The 18,463-nt window shown below is 32.8% G+C and overlaps 2 protein-coding genes across 5 annotated transcripts in view; both read left to right on the top strand.

The window, feature by feature from the left end:
- LOC105148557 (intraflagellar transport protein 81 homolog) overlaps positions 1-16,590 on the top strand; it is a 588,627-nt gene extending 572,037 nt beyond the window's left edge. For all 4 annotated transcript variants that reach the window (XM_087406976.1, XM_087406970.1, XM_087406966.1 and 1 more), the window contains one exon: positions 15,773-16,590. In XM_087406976.1, the coding sequence (XP_087263102.1) occupies positions 15,773-15,977 (205 nt within the window). In that variant the 3' untranslated portion in view covers positions 15,978-16,590. The remainder of the gene's footprint in view (positions 1-15,772) is intronic.
- On the top strand, positions 1,296-2,594 carry LOC147909429 (uncharacterized). The gene is made up of 3 exons (XM_087406988.1): positions 1,296-1,791; positions 1,952-2,214; positions 2,412-2,594. The coding sequence occupies exons 1-3, from the start codon at positions 1,611-1,613 to the stop codon at positions 2,592-2,594; spliced, it is 627 nt and encodes a 208-aa protein (XP_087263114.1). The 5' UTR covers positions 1,296-1,610.
- Positions 16,591-18,463: the final 1,873 nt, after the last annotated feature.

Raw genomic sequence — 18,463 nt, 5'->3', positions numbered from 1 at the left:
TTCGGAGGAAAGAGATACACCACCAGAGAGCAGCTCATCGTCAAAACAGAGGTTTATTTTGAAGGATTGGACAAATTATATTATTCGGACTTGAAAAAGTTGGAGAATCGTTGGATCAAGTGTATCGAGAAAGGAGACTATGTTGAAAAATAAAAATGAATCTATCAAAAAAAATTTTACAATACTATGTTTTTCTAAAAACTTATTGACTTGCCCTCATACACTAAACCAAAATTGTATGTAAATACAATAAAATATTTGGCTCTTCTACCCTTCTTTTGCCTATATTGTTTTATACTTACAGAGCCTCATTATTATTAATAAATTATTTATTAATGAATTATTTATTAATTATTTATTAATGAATTATTTATTAATTATTTATTAATAAAATATTCATTGAATTATGAAAAACATAATAAAAATTGGTTCAATAAATTCTCATAATGATTTAGGTTATAAAATTATTACTAAAATTCATTGCAAGAATAAATACATATAAATATATAATAATTATATAAATGAATCCAGTTATTGTATCAATGAATTAACTACGTTAAGTCGGACATTGATTAATGATCATTCATTGGACCAAAAATAACCAAAATTTTTTTCAGTGCTGTCACTCCCGAATTTGAAGGAATCGCCACGAGATGAGGGATGCGGAGCGTCCCTTTCGGAGTGTTGGTTCCTTTCGGTAAAGTTGGTCTATTGTTGGAGAGGGGATACGGGAATCGGAGCCGAGCGGTAAACCTTGATTCCCTTAGGAGAGTCGCCTCTGCGCGACGAAATTATACTGGCGTAATAATTAAAAAATAAATGTTATCATACAGAGCGATATATAAATTATATATAATATATAAATATTTATATATATATAATACATTATATATATATATATGTATATACATATACATATATATATATATATATATATATATATATATATAATATATATGTATATTGTACGTGCGTGCGTGCGTGCGTGCGTGCGTGTGTACAGGGTGTCTCTTAAGGCCCGGGCCGCGAGACATATAATAGAATGAATCAAGGTGAACGAAAAAATCTTATACCATTTTTAAATATCCGCTGTAGTTTTCGAATTAAAAAAAAAACGTCTAAGCCAATGTGCGGTGAAGCCGCACCGCGCGAATTCGTAGCACGGCCTATCGCGCTTCACTCCATAGCGACGGCGCGCAAGAAGGGCGAAGAGAAGGATAGAGCTTCGTCCCCTCTACGTGCGCGCGCACGCCGTCGCTATGAAATGAGGCGCAATGGACGCCATGCTACAAATTCGTGCGGCGCGGCTTCATCGCACATTGGCTTAAACGTAATCACACTAGCGATTGCCGATTGGATTGAGATTGCGATTGGTGATTGACGATTACTTTTCAATCAAAGCAAAGCAGTAACCGATTGAGATCCGATTGAGATTAATGATTGCCATTTAGACAATGCTCTATTTTCTAATCGTCAATCGCAGTTGTCGGCCAATCGTAGCCAATGAAATATTGTAATTTTAGTCACGTGATACCAAAGCACATGTGTCGATAATACAATATATTAAATTGTAGTCAAAAGTGTCATACTTGATACAAGAATACAAGTTTATGTGTATAATGCCGCCAAAAAAGCAGACATTTACTATTGATCAAGAATTTTTATTGATTGATGCGGTAAAAAATAGACCGCAGTTGTGGAATGTTTCTCATCCAATGTACACAAGAAATGATATAAAAGAAATCCTTTGGCAAGAGGTAGCAGATCTTATGGGGATCTCAAATATAACAGGTTAGTAGAAGATTTAAATAAATATATAATGTAACTGTAAATTTTATTTTTATGAATTTTCTTTACCTCATTTTCCTTGTTCTTAATGGAATAGATTAAGATTATGTTAGGTTATATTTCTCTATATTAAGCTAAATATCTAAAATATTTTATTTTTTAGCTGAAATAATTCGTAACAGATTCATTAATATGAGAACTATATTTATGAACAATGATAAAAGAATAAGAGAATCAAAACAAAGATGCAGTGATAAAAGTACAGATGAAATTTATAAACCTAAGTGGTCATTCTACACAAGTCTGATATTCTTAAAGAAAGTCTGTGTGCAAACAGAAAGCTTATCAAATCTTGATGGTCTAAAAGATGATAGTCAGGCATTTATTATCACTAACATCAATGAAGAAATGAACAATAATCTTCTTGTAAATTCAATTAAAAATAATATATTATACATTTTGATTCCAATTTACAGATAACTATAACTAAAGAATTAAGTAAAAAAAAATAAGCAGTTTCTTTTTAAGAAATGAGAAATAATGTTTTTTTTAATTGGGTGTATATCATTATACATAATTCATTTCATCATAAATATAAAATTAGACATTATGTTCTATTTTAGAAATGGGTATTGATATCAGACAACATCTTAGATGAATCTACTTCACAGGCTTTACATCAAGATGCCAGTTCTATAGATTTAAATTCGTTTTTATTAGAGCCCACATGTTCTCTTGAAAATATAATTGAACAATCCTCTGCGAAAACAAATGTGCCACTCACACATACGAGGGCGGTCCGATAAGTACTTAGCCTACAAAAGAAAAACGAAAATTTTGGAAAAGTGGCGATTTATTTCTCAACATAGTCTCCTTTTAGCTCAATACACTTGACCCAGCGATGCTCCAACTTCTTTAACCCGTCTAAAAAGTACGTTTTCTCGAGGTCTGCAAAGTAGGCCTCCGTGGCAGCGATGACCTCCTCGTTCGACTGAAATTTCTGCCCGGCGAGTGACTTTTTCAAGTTTGGAAACAAAAAGAAGTCGCACGGGGCCAAATCTGAAGAATACGGTGGATGGGGCAGCAGCTCGTAGCCCAATTCGACCAATTTGTCGAATCACCGACCGATATTGCTCTTTTTCCATTTTTCTAAAATCCGCGGACACGCCCGCTTCCACACGCGGTCAAAACAAAACTACGAGTCCGATTCAGCTGAAATTTTGACAGTAGCCGTCTACGAGAATGTACTACACGTTAGTAAATTTCTCTTGCGATAGTGGCTCCATCGGGCGTTGAGGCTAAGTACTTATCGGACCGCCCTCGTATACTTGCATCTGCCAGCAGTAGCAGTATTTCAATTGAAAAAGTTGGAGTTCCACATACATCTGTATTATCTGAAGAGCCATGTGCGTTTCACATTACAAATTCTGAATTATTTGCTTCTGAAAACTTATAAAATTTTCGCTGTACATCTATATCTTCGCAATCTTCAAATTCAACTTCTATGTCTGAAAATAACAGCCAATAATTCAGTTTATGTAAAGCGTGGCGAACAACTGTTATGGAAGAAGTAATACAAGCATTAAAAAGAATAGGTAATACGAAAATGTCACAAAATCAAATGCATCAACAATCACCACTTAGGATTATTGATACTTGCGAACATCTGGGTTTATTTATTGCTGCTCGATTAAGGGAGATGGAACCAGAAAGACGTTTGTATTGTGAAACAGAGATTCTAAAAATTCTTACCACTGTTCCCTCTATTAAAACGCGAGAGGAAAATAATGAATGCTGATAACAATATTCTATTTTTATAATTCTGTTTCTTTATTTGATACAGTACCACAATGTTTTTTTATTTACGTATGATTACACATTTTTGTGTAAAATTATTATCAATTATTTTCATTAATATGCATAAACGATCACTGCTACTTAAATATTGAATGTGTTACGTTTAAGTTTGTCGAACTGTTGGAAACATCTTATATTTTATTTTAAAGGTATATAAAAAAAGATGTGATAAAATATAGAAATTGTAAGGGCCGCGCAAAAAAAAAACAAAAAATTTACATCATGAAATATTTTAAGATTATGAGTCAATCATTTTGCTAAGACCCTTAAAAAATAGGTATGTGTACACAAATAACAAAACGCACTTTGCCAAATCGTTCATAAACATTATTTTAAAGTATACATATAAGTATGTAAACAATATATAAACAATATTTTAAATTATTTATATATTAGATACTTTAGATTAAAAAAATAAGCTTCGTATTATTTTAAGCATATGTTTAATAGATGCATTTTTTAAATGTTATATTAAATCGATATTATTTGTACACTGAGAAAAAAATTTGCAGATTTTAAATAAATATTTACTCCAATAATACTAACGAGATATTCATTTATATTAAATAAATATTTATTCAAATAAAACAGTTGTGTTTAAATCAACTAAATATATGTTTACCTACATTTAGTAAATATTTCATTAATACTATTGGAGTAAATATTTATTTAAAATCTGCAAATTTTCTCTCTGTATTAATATAGTCTATTACTTGTATTTTATACTGTATATTATTCTCATGTGTATTTTTTCTGATAGTAATCTATAAGAGATATATTTTTAAAGAACGTATAAATAATGTTACAACTTTTTTATCGCATACGCTCTTGCCACGGTACTGCACTTCCAGCATTAAAATAGTCGCACCATTTATTTCTTAGAAAAATAGAATTTGCATGCCTGTTCCCTCCTTGATTATCCAGGTTTATTAAACCATTTGCTGACTCTTCCCGGAAATCATCCGGTCTGATTTCACCTGACATTATATCTTCTTCATCAATAAATGATGGAGGTGTATACATGGCCCTGCCAACAACTTTACTCCGTAACACATTGTGAAGAGAGCAAGCCATTATTATCTTTTCAACATCATCTGAATCATCTCATTGCACTTCGATATATCCGGAATCTCGTTCCAAGATTACCAAAGGCATTTTCTGAGCAATGTCTAGCTCTTCAATCTAAAGAAATGTATAATACAGTATTACCATCGATCCATTATCAATAAGATCATAATCAAGAGAATTTTGACATTTAATTCTTAAAAAGGTATCTTACCTATAATTGAAAATTTTTCGATTTTTTTCTACCAGAGCACTGAGAACCAGGATACAGTATAAGGAGTTTCTCTGTTAAAGGAAAATCTTCATCATCTATTAACACATAAGGAAACATTTCTCTTGTGCCAAATAGTGGAGATGGATCCGAAATATGTATGAAGGCTATTGCTTTCTAAACGAGCCTTGAGAGTACATTTATTCCATACACTCGGATCACTTATTCGTCCATTTGGCCCAATATCAACGTATATAAAGCGTAGATAAGCATCGACAACTGCCATTAAAACAATACTGAAGAAATCCTTGTAACAATAAAAAAGTGACCCTGATCTAAGTGGTGAGTCAATTCTACAGTGTTTCCCATCAATTGCACCTATACAATTTTCAAATTGCCATAGTTCACCAAAATTTCGTGCAATTTCCTGCCACTTCATTTCAGTAGAAAGAGTTTTTAAATATTTTACCTTTAATACAGTCATGATAGCTCGACATACTTCTTTTATGATGCCAGATATTGTGCTTTGACCTATTCTAAAAGTTAATGACAAGGATTCCTGTGTCTCTCCTAAAAATAAAATACAAAACATAAACAAAAGCAATTATATTTAATCTAACCTGTAGCCAAATGTCGCAAAGTTAAAGAAAGTCTTTCTGCTGCTGAAATACTTTCTCTCAAATGTATTCTTTTCTCATATGTATTCTTCTTTTCAATGGAGTGGAGAAACTTTCTCTAAAAGTTCTTCCAAAGTTGCTATGTATATAGGTAAGCACCTGTAATAAATATTATTAATTGATTATTTTAATATTTCTTTTTCAGATGTACATTAAAGAATGTAAACTCTTATGTATACACCTCCTGAATCTATTAGGATCTTCTAGACTGAGTTCCAAGAAAAGGTTATGATATAATCCTTTTTTCTTTCTTCTTGCTATCCATCGATGCGTACAAATTCTCTTGTTGATACGTTTACTTGCAAGGAGCATAATAATTATCACAATCAATTCTTGCTCCCGCAATTGCCAATATTGATTAATATTTCTTCGCATTTTTTCGATGTTATTTTTCATTTCAGACACGAATGAGCGATTGTAGCGGCCACAATTCCTAACTACAAATCGTGAGTGTGATTGAATGATTGTAGATCGCCAATTGCCAATCGCAATCTCAATTCAATCGGCAATCGCTAGTGTGATTATGGCTTCATTAGACGCACGCACGCACGCACGCGCGCACGCACGCACGCGCGCACGCACGCACGCACTTTTTAAGCACGCACATTTATAATTTTAAAATACTCTTATTATTTACTTGAAACAAGTAATATTTATGTATATATATATATATATATATACATATATATATATATTAGGTATGACTTTCATTCGGTTTTCGTATAGATGGCTTTAGCGATAAGTGGTGATCGAAATAAATAGATCATAGACGTCACACAATAAACTTGGGCATCTGTCAACATAATCCCATAGAAACATTAGTCGATTTGTGTCTGCATCATAAAGTTATTCTCGATTGAAAATGTCAGTTTACGAGCCAAATTCTTGTCATTTGCGGGAGGTTTTAATTTTCTGCTTCAATATGAAGAAATCTGCGGCTGAGGCTCATCGAATGCTTTCAAATATTTATGGTGAAGTCGCTATTAGTGAAAGAACGTGTCATAAGTGATTTCAACACTTCAAGAACGGTGATTTTCATGTCGAAGACCAGCATAGCGGTGGAAGAGAGAAGGTTTTCGAAGATGCAGAATTGAAGGCATTACTTGATCAAGACTCTTGTCAAAATCAAAAAGAATTGGCACGATCATTAGGAGTGACTCAATCAGCCATTTCAAAACGTCTCAAAGCCATGGGATTCAGAAGCAAGGAAATTGGGTGCCGTACGAGTTGAAGCCGAGAGATGTTGAACGACGTTTGTTTGCTTGTGAACAGCTGCTTGAAAAGCAAAGACGGAAGGGCTTTCTGCATCGCATTGTGACTGGGGACGAAAAATGGGTTCATTACGATAATCCCAAGCGCAGAAAATCATGGGGAGTTCCCAGCCATGCTTCCACGTCGACGGCCAAACCGAATATTCATGGTTCCAAGATCATGCTCTGTATTTGGCGGGACCAGCTCGGCGTAGTATATTATGAGCTGTTAAAACCGACCGAAACAATCACAGGCGATCAGTATCGAACGCAATTGATGCGTTTGAGCCGAGCATTGAAAAACAAACGGCCGCAATACAACGAGAGACACGATAAAGTGATTTTGCAGCATGACAATGCTCGATCCCATGTTGCGAAAGTGGTCAAGACATACTTGGAAACGTTGAAATGGGAAGTCCTACCCCACCCGCCGTATTCTCCAAACGTTGCTCCCTCTGACTATCACTTGTTTCGATCAATGGCACACGATCTGGTTGACCAGCAATTCTGGTCTTATGAAGAAGTCAAAAATTGGATCGATTCGTGGATCGCCTCAAAAGATGACCAGTTTTTTCGACGCGGGATTCGTATGCTGCCCAAAAGATGGGAAAAAGTAGTGGCCAGCGATGGACAATATTTTGAATCATAAATGTATAACCAGTTTTTTATATATAAATAATAGATATACAGGGTGTTTGTTTTTAATCTAGCCAGGCGAATATTTCAAATGCTGTTGAGTTTATAGAAAAATGTGTCAGACAAAAATTGTAGAGTGCGGAGGGGGACACAAGATGGTGGCCTTGAGTTTTTGATGAAGGTCAAACTGAAGGTCATTTCAAGGTCATCTTTAATTTTTTTTAATGGAATGTAGTACTTTTCATTGCATATTCTGAAAGAAAATTCTACGTTAAAGTTGTCTGACATGATTTTCATGAAAATTCATTTTATTGTGGAAATTTAATAATTTAAGCAAAAAAATTCGTAAAAAGAATCATGCATCAAGTTGTACATGTTCATGAATATTTTTCGTTCTTAGAGTTACCCGGAATCAACGGCGTGGACATGACGAAAATTTGATTCCATTGGAGTACTTGATTTACGTGAGTCCCCTTGCCTCTCACGTTCGGGGTGCTTGATTAAAGTGAGTCCCCTTGCCTCTCACTACATATCAGACTACTGTAACATTACAGGAGATGTTCAAAAACGTCTTCTCCAACGGGAGCTAGGCACATGTACAATCGATGTTGAAGTGAAAGCGTCGTTCTTCGTAACATTTCTTCAGGAATTAATCCCATTGCATTATGTATGCGATTCTGCATGTTATCAGGAGTTGTTGGCTCTGTAGCAGAAGCAATCCCTTTCACGTAATCCCATAAAAAATAATCGCAGGATGTAAGGTCTGGTGAATTCGGTGGCCAGCGAATGAAACCATTTCTGCCTACCCAACGTTGAGGAAACCTTTCATTTAAATAATAGCGGACAACACCCGCAGAGTGCCGGGGCGCCATCGTGTTGGAACCACATGTTCCTGCGAGTTTGCAAATTGATGTCTTCCATTAATTATCCTAGCAGATCATTTTGCAAAAACTGCAGGTACATCGCTCCATTTAAATTGGCATTAAAAAAGTATGGTCCAACAATTTGCCCATCCAATATTCCGCATCAAGCATTGACCCTCCATTGATGCTGATTGTCTACGCGACGTAACCAAAAGAGATTAACGTCTGCATAGTAATGGGAGTTGTGGCGATTTAAAGCTCCATTATTGTGGAATGAGGCCTCATCGCTAAAAAGCATCCTGTCGAAAAAAGTGTTATCTTCTTCCAGTCTTTGCAAAGCCCACTGACAAAATTGAACGCGTATCCCTTTCTGATCATCAGTCAAAGCTTGATGTCTTTCAATGTGGTACGGGTGGAAGTGATTCGCCCTTAAAACTCGGTTTACTATACAAAAAAAGATGTTCAATTCGAGGCTGATTTTGCGCTTACATGCGGGTTGAGTACAACCATCCCCAAAATAGCGATATTCAACACGGTATCCTCTGGGCGATCTTTTTTCTTTCGTTGACGTTTCAATCGACATCACGTGCTCTAGCGATGAGATTTGAAATTGTTTGACGAGAATGTCGACGATTTGAAAATCGAAGTGCATAAAGACGAGCACATTCTCTAGCATTCTCATTACTTTTGTCGTATTCAATTATGTCTACAGTTTCCGTGGGTGAATAATCACCCATTGTTGCAATGCTACGTTCTCGTTAAAACAACTTAAGATGTACCTCATACGGTGACATTTTATGAAGCATACATATGAGTAATTCTGTCAAATCATGTAAGTAATCAACCGATACTTCTTTCTTTTGTAATAACTGAAATGTTGCCTAAAAACGAACTCAATACGTGTAAGAATGCAATAATGGACGTACGAACGTAAATGAATGATGACGCCCGCGTATGTCCGAGATTATTTAAATGAAAGATTTTCTCAACGTTGGGTAGGCAGAAATGATTTCATTCGCTGGCCACCGAATTCACCAGACCTTACATCGTATGCGCGATTATTTTTTATGTTACGTGAAAGGGATTGCTTCTGCTACAGAGCCAACAACATCCCGATAACATGCAGAATCGCATACCTAATGCAATGGCATTAATTCCTGAAGAAATGTTACGAAGAATGACTTTCACTTGAACGTCGATTGCACATGTGCCTAGCCGTTGGAGGAGACGTTTTTGAACATCTCCTGTAATGTTACAGTAGTCTGATACGTAGTGAGAGGCAAGGGAACTCACGTAAATCAAGTACCCCAATGGAATCAGATTTTCGTCACGTCCACGCCATTGATTCCGGGTAACTCTAAGAACGAAAAATGTTCATGAACATGTACAACTTGATGCATGATTCTTTTTACGAATTTTTTTGCTTAAATTACTAAATTTCCACAATAAAATGGATTTTCATGAAAAATGTGTCGGACAACTTTAACACAGAATTTTATGCTCTTTCAGAATATGCAATGAAAAATATTACATTCCATTAAAAAAATCAAAAATGATCTTGAAATGACCTTCAGTTTGACCTTCATCAAAAATTCAAGGCCACCATCTTGTGTCTTCCTCCGCACTCTACAACTTTTGTCTGACACATTTTCCTATAAACTCAACAGCATTTGAAATATTCGTCTGGCTAGATTAAAAAGAAACACTCTATATAGATTAACTTAACTTAGCATTTATTCTTTTCCTTCCATCCTTCTTCTCAGCGGCATTAGGTTACGTCGCGCACGACCTTATAATACCGTTATGCGCTCTTACATTCGAATCTGCGGTAGAATAAAAACTTTTACTTAATTGCGAAAAGAGTCCGTACCAGAGAGCAATAGAAAGCTGTAAAAGGAAAATACGGTAAATATCCTATAAAAATAGTAAATATAAATAGTAGATATCCTATAAATAAAAAACAAAAATATCTCAGTGTCCACAATTATTACTTCCTTCTTTCCATCCTTCTTTACACCTTATCTTTGCGTTACGCGCGACATCGCGCGCGACGAATCGCGCTTATTGCATAGTGCATTCGCACTCTTCGAATCGTTAAAATAAAATATAATATAATATATTAGGTGTAGTAAAAATAATGGATTTCTTTTTACTACACCTAATAATATAATATAACATAATAAATAAATAAATAAATAATCTATTCGTTCGACCGTAGTGGCGCTCCGTATTTAAAACAAATTGTATACTTTCTTGTTATTTACAAACTTTCCTTTTTAAAAAAAAGTAAATAAAGCGCTAAGCATGCGTGCTTTTCGTCAAGAATCATTTGGGCGGATTTCACCAATGCCAATTACTTAATTGGCCGTGGAATTGACTAATTGTGTTTGCTGTTTAGTAGAATTGATCACTTATAACTGACAGTAATCACGAATTCGGTTTAATCGAGTTGATTAAATCGACTCTTTGTATAGTACTAAGTATCAAACCAAATTAGTAGTTTTAATTTTTCTTCAAGGATATTTTTATTGAAGGTCTTCTTATTCCAACCCAAGTAATGATAACTTTAATTCTCAGTTAAAAATTATTACTTTTCGAAAAAAATTAATGTATCAAATAAAAAATTAAGAGAAAAACTCAGATACTACAATCTTAACTAATCAAGTTAAATTCTATTAAATTATGTAAAAAGTAAAACAAATGGTACTATCTCTTATCATTTACTTAACTCTAATGATATGTATATATATATAAAAGATTTCAACAAAATTGGTGCCAAGTGAAATTCCTCAAAATTTTATGTATTCGTAAAAAAAATTTAATATCAACAATTGGCAAATTAAATTCCATATAATTCGGATATCAAATTAAATAAATAATATTAACTATAATGATATGTATCATTCCTATAAAAGATTTGATATCAAGAACTGGCGCCAACTTAAATCCTATTTCTTTATACTATGCCAAATTAAATAAATAATGAATATTAATCTAATGATATATTTCAATTTATTTATTACGGAATTACGTTTTGTATGATACATTAGATACACAAATGATGAGGCATCGGCACACTGCTGCTACTATGCCTCCCAGAACAGTAGCATACAAAATATTACAAAATATGAAAGTAAATGAACATAATAGTTTGAATAATTCTGACTATTAAAGCATGAGATAAAAAACATAGTTGATATCATTTAGTTAAATTGTAAATGACAAGAGTACAGTAGGCATAACCATTACACAGAATATAGTGATGTTACAATCGCTTTTAATTAATAATAATGACTGGAAATTCGCAAACAAAGTTTTGAAAGAAACTGAGTTATTGATTATTCGCCGATATGAATTTGGCGGCGGCGAGACGAAAAGAAAGCCAGCAGACAGAAAAACGAATGGAATGTGTAATATGTTGTAAAATTTTCAATATATCATTTGTATAAAAGATTTGATATTAACAACTTTGGCGCCAAGTTAAATTCTACTATCAAAATAAAAAGTAAAATAATACTATCTTTTATCTTGAAAACTAACGTGATTATAATATTAAAACATATAAAAAATATCGTCTTATGTTGGCCAAACTAAAAAGAAATTAAAAACTCGGATTAAAGAACATAAGGCCGACATAAAAAAACCTTCTTCCGAAATTTCAGTGGTTTCACGTCACCGTTTGAATGAGATGCATGAATTAGATTGGGATAATATAAGAATTTTAGATATAGAACAATCGTTAATGAAAAGAAGAATTTCGGAAATGATACATATAAAAAGACAAACAAGAGGTATCAATAAGCAAAGTGACACGGAAGGTTTGCCTGATGTTTATTTTCCTCTTCTAAAGAAGGATCTCTCTTTCCTTTAATAAATAATTCTAGAACTTTCTAAACTGTTGACTCAGATATATAAATAGTGGTAAAATACATGATAGGACAAATAACAACACATAATGTCACAACAAAATTCTAATTGTGCAAAAGAAGTACTTGAGATTCATCGTTTAGTTTTTTGCTGTAAAACAGGTAATGATTCTTTATATTCCGACTAGAAGATATTAATATATACAATTTTATTTAAATTAGAATCTGGAAATTCTTGTTTTACACTTTTTTTGATATGACATGGCGTTGTAACATTATTGTATGAAGCATCTTCACATAGAAAAGAACATGTTTATTTAATTACAACTCCCGACTGTTGAATTTAATGTCAACTAGATGTAACTCTGCGTTTTAAGAATATTATTGAATTACTGAAGATGGCCAGATTGTGGCCGAAACGTTTAATGTTTTAATTAATGTAATAATAATTAAATATCACAAACTATAACATGTGCTGTGGTTTTTTATGCTCTTATTTTTTATATGTTTTGATACTATCTTTATTATTATTTACTTAATCCAAATGGTACAATCTTTAATTTTTATGCAATGAATGGTACCATCTTTAATTTTAATTCTTAAGTATACGTATATCTTATTGAAGGATCTTCCTATTCTAATCCAAATGGTTTAAATTCCTCTTAAATGAAATTAAAGAACTGAAAAAGATACGGGCAGTAGGAGTCAAGCGCAGAAGACGTCCGCGCAACAATACACCTATAAATTGGGAAACTTTTTTATTCACTAAAAAACTGCACTTACATGTTTCGACATACTTTTGAACCTTCCTCAGAGACAACATAAATATATATAAAAACTGTGAATAAAAGTTATCCTGTCATTAGGATCATACATCGAGAATTTAAATGTCGGAATTAAAACCAAAAAGAGTGAAAGAAAAAGGAAAAAGAAAAGAAATTAGGAAATATTGTAAAATAGAATATGGAAAACTAATTTATTAAACAACTTTAAGATTATAATTAATTATCCAGCAAATATAAGGATGCTCACATAGCATCATATCACAAACATTACTATAAAAATAATTCAAGAACCAGTTCCTAATAACGTTGGCCAGTCAGACATAGTGAATTACTTCTTGTTTTTTAGCTAGTAATTTTCCGAAATAATAAATGGAAAAATATAACATTAAAGCGTTAATCAATTCCAAGAACAAGAAAGTTGGAAAGTAATCGATAAACACGCCAGAAAGACTCATTACTGCATACGAACGACATTGACTGAATAGACGTGACAACAACTCAAGCCTTTATAGCTTATCTATGATCGAGAGGTAGGCCTTGAGAAGCCCCTCCATATCCGTCTGCAGGTTGAATCCATGCATCTCCTGTCTCCTGATGAATATTATCTCCGAAATCGATCCCTTCCTGTAGTGAGGCTCCTCGTCCAGTATTGTAACGTTGTCCCAATCAAAATCATGACCTTCTTGTAACAGATGTTCCGTTATGACATTACGAGTAGACGTGTTCCATCGGATGTGATTTTTATGCTCCGTGATTCTTGACCTCAGCTGTCTACACGTCTGTCCCACATAACTTGCATCGCAACTCTTACATGAGGTCTTATAAATAATATTCGACTTTTTGTCACGCGGTAAAAGATCCTTATGTACCCTAATGAATTCTCGCAATTTATTAGTACTATAAAACGAAACCCTCATACGCTCGCTATTCAATTTACTAAATTTCTCAGTAATACCACGAACAAAAGGAACAGTGAACAACGAAGGCTGCACTACTTCAACTCTATTATCATTAACAACACTCTTCCTATTACTAGCCATAATAATTTTCTTCAAACGATTGTTCATATTTTCAAATATAAAGTTCAATGGATAATCATTCTCTAACAATACTTTAATAATGAAACACAAATTATCAAAGTGAAATTTAGGATTCGAAAGCAAAACTACTCTATCAACTAATCCCGCGATTGTACCTGTTTTTTGAGAAATCGAGTGCTGTGATCAAAAATTCAAATATCTACACGAAAAAGTCGGCTTGTACCAATTGAACTCTATCAACTCATTATCCCTAATCTCTGTAACATCCAAAAAATTCAATCTATCATCCCCTACCTCCATAGTGAACTGAAGCTTAGAATGCTGAGAATTAAAAATAGATGAGATTAAAGAGAATGGAATCAACCAAAGACGTAGGTGCCACAAATAATGTGCTATTAACAAATCTATAGTAAAAGGGTAATGGAAACCGAATCAAAGACAAAACTCTAACTTCCAGTTTTCGCATAACTAGATCCGCAATGACGGGAGACAACGGAGAGCCCGTAATTCTGCCTATATATAACACTATCAAAACCAAAGAAAGTAGAATCTGAAACAAACTGAACCGCTTTGATGAATTCCTCCTCCGGTAAACAATAATCTCTAGAAATAAATCGCCAATGATCTGTAATCCATCGCATAGTCAATGGAGACGTTAGTGAAGAGGCTTACAACATCTAGTGACATTAACTTCATCACTCAAACGTCTACCATCAAGTTCCTTAACAAGTTTAAAACTATTTTCGATATGACTATGTGCCTAGGAATTGTTTTTATATTATGAAGAAACACTACTAACGAATACAAAGGACTATTTATCCAAGAAATTATTATACGAAAGGGGCAGTCCTGCTTATGTATCTTCGGAAGAGCGTAGTCCCTCGGAAATATCCCATCATTACATAACAAACTTTTATATGTGGAATTAGTTATATACTCTTTTTCCTTTCAACTAACTAATAAAGCGCGTAAGCCCGTTACCATTCTCCTCGTCGGATCGGTTTCACCACTTCATAAGTATTCATATCCTGAAACATCTCATTTATCCTTGAAATGTACACCTGTCTATCCAATGCTACCGTCACATTCCCCTTATCCGCACGAATAAAAATAATTCTATTATTCATATCCCTTAAAAAAACCTTAGTGTCTTTCGCTGTGACAAACTCCTATCTACCTTCGTACAATGTAGGAAATAAGAAATTAAGTTATTTAATACAGGAAGTGAGTGGTTCGAGATCGAGATCCGCTCATCAATAGGCAATTTGTAAATATTACTTTCAATATACTTAATAAAATCAACCGTTAAATTTAATCTATTGTTCAAAGGTAAGACAAAATTATCTTCCAATTGTAAAAAGTTTTATATATTAGGAAGTATGGAAACGGTTGACAAATTCACGAACCATTCCTTTGTGACGTAAATGAAAGAGAAGGAATCAGTGGAAGAAAGGATCAATCTGTATTTTTCTAATTGTCTCAACATTTGGATTCTGTACGTTAGGATACAATGACAACCTAACACTACCCTCCAATACTCGATCCCTGCCATGACAAGATAATTTTTATTCACAGTTTTTATATATGTTAGTTTATGTTGTCTATGAGGAAGGCTCAAAAGTGAGCCGAAACATGTAAACGCGTTCATGATCAACATCAACAGCGGACACTGTCTTCTGATAATAACTGATATTTCTAATATTATTATTTAATAATTTTTCTCTGTTTCAACAGCCAGCAACATTTTGAATCAATTCTACTCCTTTCGCGTAAAAAGAAAAGGTATGAAGATTTCCCCTGTTTATCAAAAAAGGCGTCGCAAATATGGATAGGAAAGCAACGGGAAATAGCATGTGCAAATTGGAAAAAAGCTGTACCTAAGTGGAATCTATTTTCCTGTAAGTATCATTCAATACTTCAAGATATTCACAACACATGATGTCTAATATATTCAAATTTTTTAACTGAACTGTTCCCAAAAAATTCCAATTTAAAACTATGCAGCCGATGCAGGTGAGGTGGGATAATATTGTTTGCGATACAGTATTTTATCTAGCGTGTAAAAGACTTTTAGTTAAACAAATACGTAACTTAATCCATGACTTTAGTAATCTAACTGTTCCCGATCCAAAAACGGAATAAATTGAAAAAAAGAATATTGAGATGGATGCATATTTACAGCCTGAGTATAATAAATCCGTATAACAAATAAAACTAATCAAGTCCTTATAAATCAAAGAACTGGAAAAGATACGGGCAGTAGGAGTCAAGCGCAGAACACCTATGAAGTATGAAACTTCTTTATTCACTAAAACGCGTTTACATGTTTCGGCTCACTTTTGAGCCTTCCTCATAGACAACATAAACTAACATATATAAAAACTGTGAATAAAAATTATCTTGTCATGGAACTCCTCTACATCGAAAATTTAAATATCGAAATTAAAACCAAAAAGAGTGAAAGAAAAAGGAAAAAGAAAAAAAAGAGAAAACAAAGAAAACACCAACAAGAGAAAACCTCAATTTAAGTGTTATCACAAAAAATTAAAGAGTTAACCGTATAAAACGAAAAAATTTAATTTAAATAGAAAAATTTTTTATGTCAAAACATTTGGCGCTGCTAGATCGAGTAAGAAAAACTATAAAAACAATTTAAAATTAGAATGGTAATTAATAAAAATAAATATATATTAAAAAGTAATTATAATTTAAAAGTAATAATAAAAGTAATAATAAATTTAATATAAACTTTACACTGAATAAGAATAAAGTTTACTATTTATTTATATTACTTTAAATATGAAGTGCCACTACAATCTAAATGTTAAGATGTTGAACTATTATATATATATTATACATATCATTACAGTTGAATGATACATATCATTACATTAATATTATTTATTTAATTTGAAATCCGAATTACATGGAATTTAATTTGCGTCAATTTTTGATATCAAATCTTTTTTACGAATAATAGATAAAATTTTGAGAAATTTCACTTGACGCCAATTTTGTTGATATCAAATTTTTTTTATACGAATGATACATATTAGAGTTAAATAAATAACAAGAGACAGTACCGTTTGTGTTTTACTTTTTAATTTGAATAGAATTTAACTTGATTAGTTAAGATTGTAGCATCTAAGTTTTAATTTTTCATTTGATACATTAATTTTTTTCAAAAAGTAATAATTTTGACAGAGAATTAAAGTTGCCATTATTTAGGTTGGAATAGGAAAATCTTCAATAAGAATATCCTTGAAGAAAAATTAAAACTACTATTAATTGGGTTGGTACTTAGTATTATATACAAAGAGCCAATTTCACCAACTCGAGAAGTCGAATTAGCGATTAACTATCAACCATAAGTGATCAATTCTACTAAACAGCAAACACAATTAGTCAGTTCCACGGTCAATTAAATAATTGATGTTAATGAAACCGGCCCATAAAAAGCACTTATGCTTAGCGCTTTTTTAATCTTTTTTTAAAAAGATAGGTTATGAAATACAGCACTGAACAGATGGCTATGATCAGAGACATTTCTTTATCAATTCTTAAAAAAACTATCATCCTTTTCTATTTCCAAAAATGATGTTAATAAAAAAATTGCACAATTAATCAAGGCCACCAAAGAATTTTTAAAACGTAATATCCTAATATCATCTTTACAAAAACTGACAAGGAAAACATTACAGTTGCACTAAACAATAATGGTTATAAATCTAAAGTTTTGTAGCTACTTGAGGAAAAAACTTACATTAAATTGAAGAAAGACTCGAGCAATAAACTAATGATATCCGTGATATTGCTCCTAAGATGGAAGAAAAAAATGTTTATAAATCAATATATAAAAAATTATATTGGGTCATCTAAAAAGTATCCGCGGTTTTTTGTCACTAGATGTGTTGACCATCAACACCCAATCTGACCCAATATTATAGTGAAGATAATTTCCCGAGAACATATACATTATTTAAAGTATATAAAAAGAACTGTCCAATCAGGATAATATTACCTATAAATAATCTTCTTTATGCTTTGGCAACCTTCCTCCATCATGATATCATCTCAAAAAATGTGCCTAAATCATTCACAATAGTTTCCAATTAGTATAGAAACTTAAAGAAACACGATTTGGAACTGATCATGTTTTAATTTCATTAGACGATGTGTCCTTATTCACGAATATTTTTATTGACTTGGCCATTGTGAGTATAGATACGAGATGACATTTTTTTATAAATAAAGTAAACAGTTCCGAGAGAAGAACTTATTTCTGTGATTCGGCTAGTCCTAGATTCGACTTATTTTTGCTTCGATAGATTTTACAAGCAAAATTACGATACTCTTTTGGGATTCCTCTCTCTTCAATTGTTGCTGATTTGGTGGTGAGGGATTTAGAAACCAAAAAGCATTGAA

The sequence above is a fragment of the Acromyrmex echinatior genome, chromosome 6 (assembly GCF_024713525.1).
Source record: "Acromyrmex echinatior isolate Ae372 chromosome 6, ASM2471352v2, whole genome shotgun sequence".
NCBI lineage: Eukaryota > Metazoa > Arthropoda > Insecta > Hymenoptera > Formicidae > Acromyrmex > Acromyrmex echinatior.
This window is presented reverse-complemented; position numbering and strand designations above follow the sequence as displayed.